This window comes from Rattus norvegicus, chromosome X (assembly GCF_021556685.1).
Source record: "Rattus norvegicus strain SHRSP/BbbUtx chromosome X, alternate assembly SHRSP_T2T, whole genome shotgun sequence".
Lineage (NCBI taxonomy): Eukaryota > Metazoa > Chordata > Mammalia > Rodentia > Muridae > Rattus > Rattus norvegicus.
Genome location: NC_141554.1, coordinates 58,735,045 through 58,748,800, shown reverse-complemented (window position 1 = coordinate 58,748,800; position 13,756 = coordinate 58,735,045). Strand labels below are relative to the sequence as shown.

The 13,756-nt window shown below is 45.0% G+C and overlaps 1 protein-coding gene across 1 annotated transcript; it reads left to right on the top strand.

Annotated features, from left to right (window-relative positions):
• The first annotated feature begins 2,675 nt into the window (after nucleotides 1–2,675).
• Nucleotides 2,676–12,727, top strand: Mageb1l1 (MAGE family member B1-like 1). Its single transcript, NM_001408866.1, has 2 exons — nucleotides 2,676–2,791; nucleotides 11,334–12,727. Exon 2 carries the CDS (start codon nucleotides 11,339–11,341, stop codon nucleotides 12,335–12,337), a length of 999 nt encoding a protein of 332 aa, NP_001395795.1. The 5' UTR covers nucleotides 2,676–2,791; nucleotides 11,334–11,338; the 3' UTR covers nucleotides 12,338–12,727.
• The last annotated feature ends 1,029 nt before the right edge of the window (nucleotides 12,728–13,756 follow it).

Here is a 13,756-nt window from a genome sequence, read left to right as displayed (position 1 = left end):
AAGCAGCAAGTGCTTCTTAATTGCTGAACTATGTCTCCAGTCCTTCACTTTTCTTGTTATTAATGTAACAGCATCATTACAAGTAAACCCTCTGATAGCAAAATACTGGCAGTAATAAATAGTGAGAAAAATGAGATCACCGAAAGATTTTTGACGGCATCTTATTTGTTTGTGTGTCTTAGAGTTTTGCACTGCAATGCAGATTGCCCCAGGACTTACCGTGTAGCAGAGGATGGGTCTGTAGTCTTGGCAATCAGTATATCTCTCCTTCTAGAGCGCAATGATTAAAGGTACCACCCAAAAATACCTGGCTAAGTATAAGGTATGGAAACAGAAAATAAAAGATAGAATGTGTTTGGTGATGACAGGATTGTGTGCTTATGTGATGTTAGGCAGCTTCAACAAAAAAGGTTTAAAAAACCTGGCTGAGCCATCCAACATTTAAATATAAAAGTTTAAGAAGCAACCCTAATAAATCAGGCTAACATGAAATCAAGGGTAAATATGAAATTTTAGCACTTTCTGAATTGTTCTGTAGTCCTTATTTATTTATTTATTTTTCTTTAGGACTTTGATCTAGGCCATGTGTTCTCAAATGAGGCCGACATTGAAATTATTATTTACTTTATTCCTGAGCTGACTTTCCATTCTCCTGACTTAATAGTATGTTATCTTGTCTATCAGGTGCTGTAGTTATGTTTGCATGCAAATAATTAAAAAAATCTTTTGCAAACAACCTACTAATTTTCAACCCCTGTTTTATGTTGTGCATTATCTCATTTTTTTAAGATTTATGAAAAAAATATTACCTTTGCATGAATTATTACTGAAAATATACACACATTGTGGCTTCATTAAGACATCTGCCCTAATCCAAACAGTACGAGAGAGTTTGGTCTAGACCAGTTGTTCTTAGATTTTTCTCATATATTACATCCTGAGCACAGTTTTCCCTGCCTTCTCTTGTTCCAGTCGCTCCTACCACACACCACAATCCTTTTCTCTCCCATATCCTTTCAGTAAAGGTCAAGTTTCCTGTGTATATCAACCAGATGAGAAGTGATATATCAACTTCCAGTAATACTTGGCATGTTCCCTAGTATGAAAGCTAGACAAGACAATCCTCTAGGAGGAAAAGGGTCCCAAAAGCAGTCAAAAGAATCTGTGGCAGCCCCCATCCCCACAGTTGGGAGTCCCACAAGAAGACCAAGGTACACTAAGAGCAAAGTCTTTATGAACTGACAGCTGCTATTAGGTTTCGCAGAGCTGTGAGGATGAGCCTACTCCAATTGTTCTCCTGAAGGATGCTGGGAATGAGAGAACATGCCCTGTAAGAGCCAGGAGGATTGTCTTTAATGGGCACAAAGGGGAGTAATAGCCACAGGAGGAAAAGTCATACAAAGAACGCTACCTCAAACCTGTCAACCATGTTACTGGCTGTGAGTGATGGGCAACGGGTAGGCATGGCTATACTTTCATTTCACGTAATGAGGGAAGGGAAATTCTATGTTAAAAGCACATGGCCTAGGACTAATAGAAGGGACAATGCCAGGAGCCCAGGAGCCATGCTGCTGAATCAGCAGACCGAGTTTATGGTACATCTCATCCCTCCCTTCAGGGCCACAGCAAGCAGTCTGATGGGTTTTCAGGGGTGAGACCCCAGTTCTGCAAAGCAGGCTCCTGTTCAAAGCCAGAGTCAAGCTGAGAGACCCTATGTGAAATGGAAGGAATTGTCTACTAAGAGAAAATATGGGCTCAGAACCCCATCTCCGCTATCCGTCACCAGAAACTCAAGCTGTGTGCACCATGTGAAGTTTGCTCAGATCACTTCCTCTGGGTCCCAAGAAATTGTGTCTTCCCATGACGACTGGTCCTTACCCCAGGTATTTCTTGCCTCTGAAAGTCAAATCTGACGAGAGCACTGTGAGGCCCATGACAAAATTGCCAAACTTAGTAGTGTATCTAGACCTCCCCCACTCAAAAGACTGAGACAAGGGAGGGCTACCTCTGTAGCTGGTAGACTGGCGTACATACAGGTCAGTAGCCCAAGATCACTGATTCTCGTTGAGCGGTACTAGCCCAGTGGTTCTCATCCTGTGGGTCGCGACCCCAGTGGTGGGTTGGGGGGGTGGCGACTCAAACAACCCTTTCACAAGGATTGCATATTAGATAGTCTGCAGATGTTTACTCTAATATTCTTAACAGTTGCAAAATTTACAGTTAAAAAGTAGTGACAAAATAAGTTTATGCTTGGGGTAAACACGTGATAAACTGTATTAGGTTCACAGTAGGAAGGGTGAGAACCATTTATTAGATTTTGTGACCTTGTAATCTTTACTTCTTGCAGCTACTTCCCTCTCGGGGAGGAGGGGAGTTCTTGGAAAGCACAAAAGTGGACCTGAAAGCTGAGAACTAAGCTCCAAATGCTGTGAGGAGGGCGTGTCGCTATGGCATTGTGGATGAGGCATGAATTACAGAGGGTGCCTCAGAGGCTCAGGCATTCTCTGTGTGCAATAGAGTGAGGAAAGTGTTAGAGTTGGGGAAGGCTGGGTGTCTTCGGAAGTATAGTGAGGAAATCACACCCTGGCATACTGCCTCTACAGGAGTGGAGGGCCATAGCAATGTGGCCATGCTGTCAATCATCAGAGCCCACCTCTGACAGGATGTGGTTTACTCTTGCTTCCTGTGAGGAGGGGAGGAACTGGGTCTTAGTGCGGGTGCCACAGAAGCGTGCTGTTTTTGCTGCTCTCCACCAGCTGCCGGCCAGTACCGAAAGACTTCTGCGGCCAAGGTAAGGACCCTGAATGTGTACTGAAGAGTAAGTACCCCTAGAATAACTACAGGAGCCGTACTTGCTCTCACCCATGGCTCAGTAGGCTTTTCGTGGAAAAGCATGGGCTCCCTTACAGGATGGAGTGTTTCTGGAAGGAGATGGAAACCCTGGTCTTAGAAGCTAACCGTGATTCTTAAAATGGTGGCTTCCTAGATGCCAGTTAACTCAAACCTTTGGGTTCTAAATGGTAAGAGAACTTTGAAACAAATGCAAGTCCACACTGAGCTTTAGTGGCACTGGAGTCTAAAATGCCCCGGCAGAGTGTGCAACCAAAGAATTTCATCACTGATAAAATGGCGAGTTGTTTTGTTTTGTTTTAATAAAAAGTGTAAATTTTACAAAGTGTTTTCAAAGCCACTCTTATCAATGATGTAAATCAGAGAGTAAAAGCATTCGCCACTAAATCCAAAATATGATTTTGATTCTTAAAATGTATGTGGGTAGCAAGAGAGAACCGACCCCTGCAGATTCTCTTTTGTTTTCTAATTGCCTGAGGTGGCTTTTGCAATCTCCATCTGAGAAAAACTCCAAAAAGCCCCAAAAGGCACGGGATTTGCATAGTCCAACAAAGAGTAGTGGGAAGTCTCGGGGAGACTTGAAAGACTTGATACTTTGAGGTCTTTGGTAGCCAGGCCTAACCCGTGGGAGTAGGAGGGCTATGAAGAGGGAGGTACCCTGAGGTTTAGGGTAGCCACGCCCAGCCCGTGGGAGTAGGAGGGATATGAAGAGGGAGGTACCCTGAGGTTTAGGGTAGCCACGCCCAGCCCGTGGTAGTAGGAGGGATATGAAGAGGGAGGTACCCTGAGGTTTAGGGTAGCCACGCCCAGCCCGTGGTAGTAGGAGGGATATGAAGAGGGAGGTACCCTGAGGTTTAGGGTAGCCACGCCCAGCCCGTGGTAGTAGGAGGGATATGAAGAGGGAGGTACCCTGAGGTTTAGGGTAGCCATGCTCTGCCCGCGGGAGTGGGAGGATACTTAGAGGGAGGTACTCTGAGGTTGAGAGTAGCCACGCTCCGCGGGAGGGATACAAAGAGGTAGTTACCCTGATGTTTAGTGTAGCCGCTATGCAAAGCAAGTGAGATTCAGAGGGAGACTGAACAGGGAGGTACCAGAAAGTTTAGGGTAACCACGCAAAGTGGAGGGAGCCTGAAGAGGGAGGTACCAGCAGATTCAGGGTAGCCACACCGAATACTTGAGAGTCAGAAGGAGGTACCAGGAAGTTTATGGCAGTAGCACGCACAGCGTGTGCAAGTCCGCGGAAGCATAATTTCAGAGAGCTATGCCCTGGAGTCAGAGGATAAGTAGGAGATAGCATGAGGCTTAGGGTACCATGCCTAGAATTTGGGAGTCAGAGAACTTTAGGGAGGTACTATAAGGCTTAAGATAGCCGCGCCTAGGAGGTGGGAGTCGGAGGGAGCCTTAAGAGAAGGTACCATGAGATTTACGGGTAACCATGCCCAGTTCATCGGAGTCAGAAAGCCGTAAGAGGTAGGTATCAGGGGGTTCAGGGTAGCCACTCTCAAGACATGGAAGTCAGAGGGAGCCTTAGAACGGAGGTACCAGGAGGTTTAGGGTAGTCACGCCCAACTTGTGGGAATGGGAGTAGAATGGATACATAAAAGGAGGTACACTAAGGTTCAAAGCTGCTGTCAGACCGTGAGATTCTAAAGGAACCTGAAGGGGAAAGTTAGCAAGAGATATAGGGTAGCCACTCCCAACACTTGAGAGTCAGTCAGGAAGTACCAGGAGATTTAAGGTAGCCAGGCCCAGAAGGTGGAGGTTCGAGGAAGCATAATTTCAGGTAGCCTTGGTGAGCCCTCGGGAGTCAGAGGATAATTAGGAGATACAATGAGGCTTATTCATGCCTAACATTTGGGAGTCAGAGGAACCTTAAGAGAGAGGCATGGTGAGGCTTAAGATAGACATGCCCAACACACAGTAATCAGAGAGAGCCTTAAGAGGAGGTACCATGAGATTTACAGTAGCCATGCCCAGTTGGTTGGAATCAGGGACCCTTAAGAGGGAGGTACCAAGGTGTTCAGGGTACCCATGCCCAACACATGGGAGTCAGAGGGAGACAAGCTAGTATATAAGGAAAGGCTTAGTGTAGCCATGCCACAAGCAGGGGTGGGGTTGGGGGGTGGGAAGCATGAGGTTTAGGGAAGCCATGTCCAGCAGGTAGAGGTCTGAGGAAGCTTAATTTCAGATTGCTGCAACAAGCACTTGGGAGTCCCAAGGATAAACTGGAGATGCCATGAGACTTAGGGTAGCCATGCCTAATACTTGGGAGTCAGACGAAACTTGAAGAAGGAGGTGCTATTAGATTTAAGATAGCCATGCCAGCTGTGGCATTCAGAGGGAGATATAAGAGGAAGGGCCCATGATTTTTAGGGTAGCCAGGTCCAGCATATGAGAATCAGAGGGAGCCATAAGTGGAAAGTACCAGCAGGTTCAGAGTAGCCATGCACAGCAGGTATGGGTCAGATGAATGTTAATTTAGAGTAGCCACTGCTAGCTCTTGGAAGTCAGAGGGAGCCTTAAGAGGGAGGAACTATAAGACTTAAATTAGCCATGCCTAGCAAGTGGGAGTCAGAGGGAGCTACTATGAGATTTAGCATAGACATGCCCAGCAGTTTGGGGGGTCCAAGGAAGCATTGCTTTGAGGAGCCACGCCCAGCTCTGGGGAGTTAAAGGATAGGGTAGCTGTCCTAGTGCTTGGGAGTCAGAAAAAAACATAAGAGAGACTGTGACTTATTATTAGCCAAACTGAGCAAGTGGGATTCAGAAGGAGATATAAGAGGAAGGGACCATGACACTCAGGTTAGCCAGGGCCAGCATGTGGCAGAGGGAGCCATAACCGGGAGGTACCAGGAAGTTTAGTGTAATCGTGCCCAGCAGATGGAGGTCAGAGTAACAAAAATAACAATTTCCAGTAGCCATGCCCAGCCCTTGGGAGTCAGGGGGTGAGCAAGTGATAGCATGAGATTTATGGACTTGGGAGATGGAGGGAACCTTAAGAGGTAGGTGCTGTGTGGCTTAAGATAGCTATGCCCAGCAGGTGGAATTCAGAGGGAGCCATAGGAGGGATATAGCAGGAGGTATGGGGTAGCCTACCCCAGCAGTTAGGGATCCAAGAAAGCATAATTTCAGTTACCCATGCTGAGTGCTTGGGAGACAGGGTATAAACAGGAGAACTTAGGGTAGCACCCAGCAGGTGGGAGTATGTGGGAGTATGAATAGTGAAAATTTCCAGACCCACCCCAAGCTATTGGGAGTCGGGATAAACAGGAGATACCATGATATTTAGGGTAACCATACCTAGCACTTGGAAGACAGAGGAAATCTTAAGATAGAAGATGGAGTAGTGTGAGACTTAAGATACCCATGCCAGCAAGTGGGATTCAGAGAGAGCTATAAGAGAAAGGTAACATGAGGATTAGGGCAGCAGTATCAAGCAGGTAGGAGTCCGAGGAAGCTTAATTTCAGGTTGCTATGCCAAGCATTTGGGAGTCAGAGGATAAGCTGTAAATGTCATAAGCCATGCCTAGCACTTAGGCATGAGAGAGAGAGAGAGAGAGAGAGAGAGAGAGAGAGAGAGAGAGAGAGAGAGAGAGAGAGAGAGAGAGAGAAAGAGAAAGAGAGAGAGAGAACCATAAAGGGAGGGTACAATGAGGCTTAAGATGGCCACACTTAGCAAAGTGTCATTCAGAGGGAGATACAATGACATTTAGGGAAGGGACCATGACATTTAGGGTAGCCTGCTCCAGCATGTGGGAGTCAGAGGGAGGCATAAGAGGGAGGTACCAGGAGCTTTAGAGTAGCCATGCACAGCAAGTGGGGGTCAGAAAATGATAATTTTGAGTAGCCACGCCGAGCCCTTGGTAGTCAGAGGATAAGCAGGAGATACCATGAGCCTTAGATTTTTCTCTGTCACTTGGGGGTAGCCATTTCCATGCCTTGAAAGTCAGGGTAATCAGTAGATTCAGAGACTTAGCATAGACATGCCTAGCACTCACTCGGGATTCAGAGGGATCCTTAAGAAGGAGGGACTATAATACCTAAATCCGCCCAGCTGAGCAAGTAGAAGTCACCATGAGATTTACCCTAGCCAAACCCAGGAGGCAGAGGTGGGAGGAAGTATAATTTTAGCTATCCAGGCACAGTCCTTGGTAGTCAGGGCATACCTGAATAAGCTGGAGATACCATTAGAGTTAGAATAGCCATGTATCAGGGAGTCAAGAGGGAGCCTTTGGAATCAGGGGAAACTTAAGTGGGAAGTACTATGAAACTTAAGATAAGCATGCCCAGTGTGAGTCAGAAGAAAACATAAGGGGGAGGTACCATAAGATCTAGGGTAGTCATGTGCAGATTTTGGGATTTGGAGAGAGCTGTAAGAGATAGGTTCCAGGAGGTTTAGAGTAGATAAGCCTGGCAGGTAGAGGTTAAAGGAAACCTAATGGAGTAGCCATACCCAGCCTTTGTGAGTCAGAGTATAAGTTAGACTTACTATGAAATAAAGTTACTATGAGATATGGGTACATGCCTAGCACTTGGGAGTCAGAGGGAGTCTTAAGAAGGAGAGACTATAAGGCTTAAATTAAACAAACCAAGCAGATGAACTTCAGAATGAGGTACAACGAGATTTAGCATAGTCGTGTCCAGCAGGAACAGGTCCAAAGAAACATTACTTTGAGTAGCCAGGCCCAGCTAATGGCTGTCAAAGGATAAAATGGAGATACCATGAGACTTAGGGTAGCTCTCCCTAGTGCTTGGGAGTCAGAGGGAACCATAAGAGGGAGAGACTGACTTATTTTATCCAAGCTGAGCAAGTAGGTTTCAGAAAGAGATAAAAGACAATGACAATGACATGTAGGGTAGCCAGGACCAGCATGTGACAGTCAGAAGGAACCATAAGGAGGAGGTACTAGGAGGTATAGTTTAGGCAAGCCCAACAGGTAGGGGTCAGAATAATGATAATTTCAAGTAGCCATTGCCAGCCCTTAGGAGTCAGCACATAAGCAGGAGATACCAGGAGCCTTAGAGTAGCCATCACTAGCACTTGGAAGTCAGAGGGAACCTGACCTTAAGAGGGAGAAGCTATGAGACTTAAATTAACTAAGCCCAGCAAGTAGGAGTCAGGGGGAGGTGTAATGAGATTTAGCATAGCCATGCCCAGCAGGTAGGTGTTCAAGGAAGCATAACATTGAGTAGCTATGCCCAGCCCTTGGGAATCAGGATAGACAGTTACCATGAGACTTAGGGAGACAGAGAGATCCATAAGAGGGAGAGACTAACTTAAATTAGAAAAGGGGTTCGAGGAAGTGTAACTTCCACTAGCCATACTCATCCCATGGGTGTCAGAGAGAGCCAGAAGAGGGAAGGCAGAATGAGGTTTAGGGCAGCAATGCCTGTCAGGTAGGGCTCTGAGAAAGCATAATTTCAAATGGTCATGTTCAGCACTTTGGAGTCAGAGGATAAATCCGAGGTACAATGAGAATTACTGTAGCCATAACACTTGCGAGTCAGAGGGAACCTTTAGATGGAAATACTGTGAGGCTTAAGATAGTGAGGTCTTGTGCATGGCATTTGGAGGGAGATATAAGAGGAAGGAACCATGACCTTTAGGGTAACCATCTCCAGCATGTGGGAGTCAGAGGGAGCCATAACAGGAAGGTACCATCAGGTTAGAGTAGCCATGCACAGCAGGTGGGGGTCAGATGAATGATAATTTCAAATAGGCATTGCAAGCCCTTGGGAGTCACAGGATAAGCAAGAGAAGCCAGAAGACTAAGAATAGTCATCTCTAGTACTCGGGAGTCATGGGAACCAAGAGAGAGAGAAAATATGAGACTAATTTAGCCAAACGTAGTAAGTGGGTGTCAGAGGATGGTACTATGAGATTTAACATAGCCATGTCCAGAAGGTGGGGGGGTCCAAGGAATGGTAATTTCAAGTAGCTAAGCCCAGACCTTCAAAGTCGGGGAATAATCAGGAGATACCACAAGATTTAAGATGGCAATGTCCAGCATGTGGCATTCGGTGGGAGATATAAGAGGAAGGGAACATCACTTTTAGGTTACCCAGTTCCAGCATGTTGCAGTCAGAGTGTACCATAAGAGGGAGGTACTGGGAGACTTAGAGTAGCCATGGCCAGCAAGTGTGGGTCAGACTAATGATAATTTAGAGTAGCCATCCCAAACCCTTGGGAGTTGGGATAAGTAGGAGAAACCAGGAGTTTTATGGTAGCCATGCCTTACACTTGGGAATCAGAGGGAACTTGGAGTACTTTGCGTCCTAGGCCCATAATGTGGGAGTCTCAGGGAGTCTTAAGAGAGAGGTACTATGAGGTTTGGGGTAACCATGGCCAGTATGTGGTAGTTATTGGGAGGCATAGGAGGGGAGATAAGGAGAGGCTTAGGGTAGCCAAGCTCAGCGCTTGTGTGTCACAGAGCCATCATAGGGAGGTAGCATGAAGTTTCATGCAGTAATTTCAGGCAGGTAGGTGTTGGATAAAGCATAATTTTAGGTAGCCATGCTCAGCACCTGGTCATAGGATAAACTGGAGATACTATGTGACTTAGGGTAGCCCTGCCCAGCACTTGGGATTCAGACAGAGCCATAAGGGGGATGTACTGTGATACTTACAGTAGCCTGGTCCTGCACTTGGAATTCAGAGGGAACCTTAAGTGAGAGGCACTATGCAGCTTAGGGAAGCCATGCCCAGCACATGGGAGTGAGAGGATTCCATAAGTGTGAGATACTTAGAGGTTTAGAGTAGCTAAGGCCAGTGCTTGTGAATCAGTGGGAACCTTAAAATGCTGTGAGGCTTAGAGTAGCCAAGTCGAGCACTTGGGAATCAGAGTGAGCCATATATTAGCAAGTGGAATTCAGAAGGAATCATATCCTGAAGCTTTTATATCCTCCCAAACTACTTTTAAAATCAGAAAGGGAGGGAGAAACAGGTTGTGCAACTGGGTAATAGTATTTCCTTAGCATTTCTGAAGGCCTAGGTTGAATTCCCAGGGTTGTAAAATCACAGATTATTAAATATAAGCAAACACAAGAAAGAGTTAAAGTCTCTCTCCAAAACTGTCATGTACTGTTAGAAATCCGAGGATAGTGGGAAATTGACCAGGAGGAGGGAAAGGAAGTGAGGAAATAGAGCAGTGGGCTAGGGGAGTGGAGGAGCTTGTGATTAATGTACAAGGTTCCATGTGTGCTACTTGACAACAGTTCTCACAACTTAGTAAATGAATGCAGACAACGAATGTTTGAGTGGGATGCTAATGTCCTGATTGAATGCAAACTGAAACCTAGCTCATAGCATGGACATTTAAAGTGCTCGTGAATGAGGAGCTGGTGATGTGAGAGCCATGTCTGCTCCTCTGAGAGTGCTCTCTGAGAAGGGACAGCTTAGGCCCAATACAGGCCCACCATACCCTTGGTCTGAAGTTGCTAATTTCTGTGAAAATAGATGAACATGGGGGATCACTTCCAGAAATAATGAGGTCACTTAAAGCCCAGGCCCTTTAGTAGGACCGGGACGTGTAGGCCTGACAAGCTAGTCACTGTTCCCACTTTCAGCATTCCCCACTGCCCCATGTTTGTGCTGGAGAAGAAATCTGTTTTGTCTGAGAGAGAGAGAGAGAGAGAGAGAGAGAGAGAGAGAGAGAGAGAGAGAGAGAGAGAGTGTGTGTGTGTGTGTGTGTGTGTGTGTGTGTGTGTGTGTGTGTATCTGTGTATCCCAGTGCATGAGTTCATGCTTATGGAAACCAGATGACAAATTAAGTTACTTTTGCTCAGGAGCTATCTATGTTTTGATGGAGATGGTATTCTCTTCATGGCCTGCCTCTGGCAAGTAGACTAGCTTTCCTGGTTGCTGAGCCCCGGGGATCCTTCCTTCCCCTCCCTAACACTGATATTATAAGTGCAAGCCATCACATTTTGCTTTGCTTTTTAAACATGGATTATAGGTTTTAAACTTAAGTCATTGTTTGCAAGGAAAGGTCATTATGGATTGAGCTACCATCCCTGCCCATCACCATGTATTTCATTCAGTCCAGAGGTAAAATTCTTTGTCTGATAATATCGGGTCTGGTAAAAAGGAAAGCAATAGTTCTGTGCTTAAAAAAGCAACCTCAAGTAGCATTGAAGACCCCAGAGAGTCTGAGATAGAGTGTTACAAAAATTCTTAGCACTCTTTACTGGGCTATTTGAGTAGACTGAGCTCTCTCAAGCTTTTCATAGGGCCAGGAGAGTAGACTATGAAAAGAACTAATAGTATTTAGATACCTCTGTGAGTCAGATTTAATAGCAGTTAGTCAGAACAGAAGCCCTGTATATTCTCACAGCAATGATCTCAAAATGTGGGAAAGAAATGTTAGGGAAAATCAAGATGCTTGGCATTACCAAAAGTGCTTATGATGTATTATTTTACTGATCAAGGTCACGAGATCACCTGCTCGTTTACCCAAACTACTGCTTTCTATTCCTGACCACAGCCATCATGCCCAGAGGAAAGAAGAGTAAGGCCCGTGCTCGTGAGAAACGTCGCCAGGTCCAGGAAGAGGCCCGGGGGCTCAAGGATACTCAAGCCAAGGCAGCAGAGAAAGGAGAGTCATCCTCCTGCTCTGATCATGATTCTGGAGATGCTTTTGCAAGCACCTCTACTGCTGGCTTCCCTCAGAGCAAGGCACTTACCACCTCTGCTGGTATAGGCATGACCCGCAAAAGGTCTGGTAAAGGTTCAAAGGGCCGAGAAGAGAAAAATGGTAGTTCTTGTAGTTTCCCACTCTCTGGAAGCAAACAGATTGATCTTCTATCAAGGAAGATAGGAATGCTGGTAGAGTACATGCTCTGCAAGTACAAAATTAAGCAGCCTGCAAGGAGGGGAGAAATGCTGAAAGTTATCAACAAAAGGTTCAAGGAGCAGTTCCCTGATATCCTCAAGAAAGCCGCCCATCGATTAGATGTGGTGTTTGGTCTTGAGGTGAAAGAAGTCCAGCCCCATGGTCAAACCTACATTCTTGTCAGTAAGCTAGAATTCCAGGATGATGGAAGTGAGAGCAGTGAGCTGGGTGTTCCTACTAGGGGCATTCTGATCCCCCTCCTAAGTGTGATCTACTTAAACAACTACTGTGCCCCAGAGAAGGAGGTCTGGCACTTCCTGAATATGTTAGGAGTCTATGATGGGGTCCCACACATCATCTTTGGGAACACCAGGAAGCTCATCACTGAAGATCTAGTGCAGGAAGAGTACCTAGAATACCGTGAGGTTCCTGATAGTGACCCTCCGTCCTATCAGTTCCTGTGGGGTTCAAAAGCCTATGCTGAATCCAGCAAGAGAAAGGTGATGGACTTTTTAGGTAAGGTCAGTGAAACCATGCCCAGTTCTTACTCATTTCGTTGTGAACAGGCTTTGATTGAAGAGGAAGAAAAAGCTGAAGCTGAAGCCGCAGCCAAGCCTGGCACTAAGGGCAAAGCCAAGGGACATTCTAAGTCCTAGTTGAGCAATCCTACTCACTAGTGAAATATAAGGTAGCCTCCACTATGTGACTGAAGAGGGTCTGTTCATCTTTTTGCAAAAAAAAAGTTGTTGATAAAGTTTTAGGGACTTTTAGCAAAATATTAGCTTGGAATTAGAATGCATATTGATAACTTTTGTAGACTGTGCCTAATGTCTGTTTATCAAGCTGAATGTTCAAACTTTGTATTAATTCAAAATACAAATTAGAACATAACATTTATTCAGGGAAAATCTCAGAGATAGAAAAATCTGTAGAAAAATATTTGAGAATAGCCAATATTATTTGGTCATTTGTTGGTTTGTTTACTTAAATTACTGTTTTTGAACGTATAAATGTACACTTCCATTTGTTTTTGACATTAAAGAATGCATGAGAAATTCAGTCACAATGAGTCATTTTTTTCAAGGCTTGTGCTCTGAGTAGACATTAAACATCCAGTCTTGGGAAGTCTTCAGATTTTGTGCTGAAGATGTTTATTGTAAGTATATCTAGCATCTGCCCATGCAATGGAAGATTCTAGGAGAAGCCATCATTATGCATGAGAATGAAATGTGATTTCCCTCCCAATCAAATAAGTAGGACTTTGTGGCATTTGGACAGAAACATTTTTAAACAACTTTTTGAAAGAAAAATTTCTTATTTTATTTCAAACACGATGTTGTATACTCTGTAGCATCTAATTTCAAAGTAGAAAAATAATATTGGGTGGGTAGGTATCAATGAATCAAATCAAAACGTTTATATTATTGATTCCTACATTTTATGAAAGTCATACAAGACAGCTAAATGCACAAATGGTGCCCCCTCAGTCCTGTTTTTCAGTGCTACATGAAGAAACCTCTCAAACTCATGTCTCAATGTTGCGTCACAATATTTTCTTCCTATGGTTATATAATACATGTCTATTCACCCAGATAAGGAGCTTTCAACAGACTCAAGTACAGATAAGGCCAATTTCCAACTTGGGGAACCATGAATATTATTGGGGTCATTTACAGGAATATGGCTGAGGGTAGGAACAGAAATGGTTCAAAGATAGCTGCATCTCAAAAACTACTCCCCATGAGGTCAAATTAGCTGTGAACCTAGACCTCACTACATAGTGTGCAGGCAGGTCAACTGGCTGGAGAGGATCCTTTTCAGGTGCTTCAGTCAGTCAACTTCCAAGCAGTTTGTTTTGTTTCTGCTTCTTCCAGGTAGCTGTTCTCGTCTCAGAGATCTTAATACCTTTTCTCCTCTGAGGGCCTTTGCAGCACAGCTTGTCTGAATCTTGGCAGTTTGACTTGTCTTAAAAGTCTTATTTGCAGTTCTGCTTCATTTTGTCTGGAGAGATACCCTCAGCGTTTATTGTTTACACTGAAAGGGGAGGGATCTGGTGAATCTTGTCAGTTTCAGGG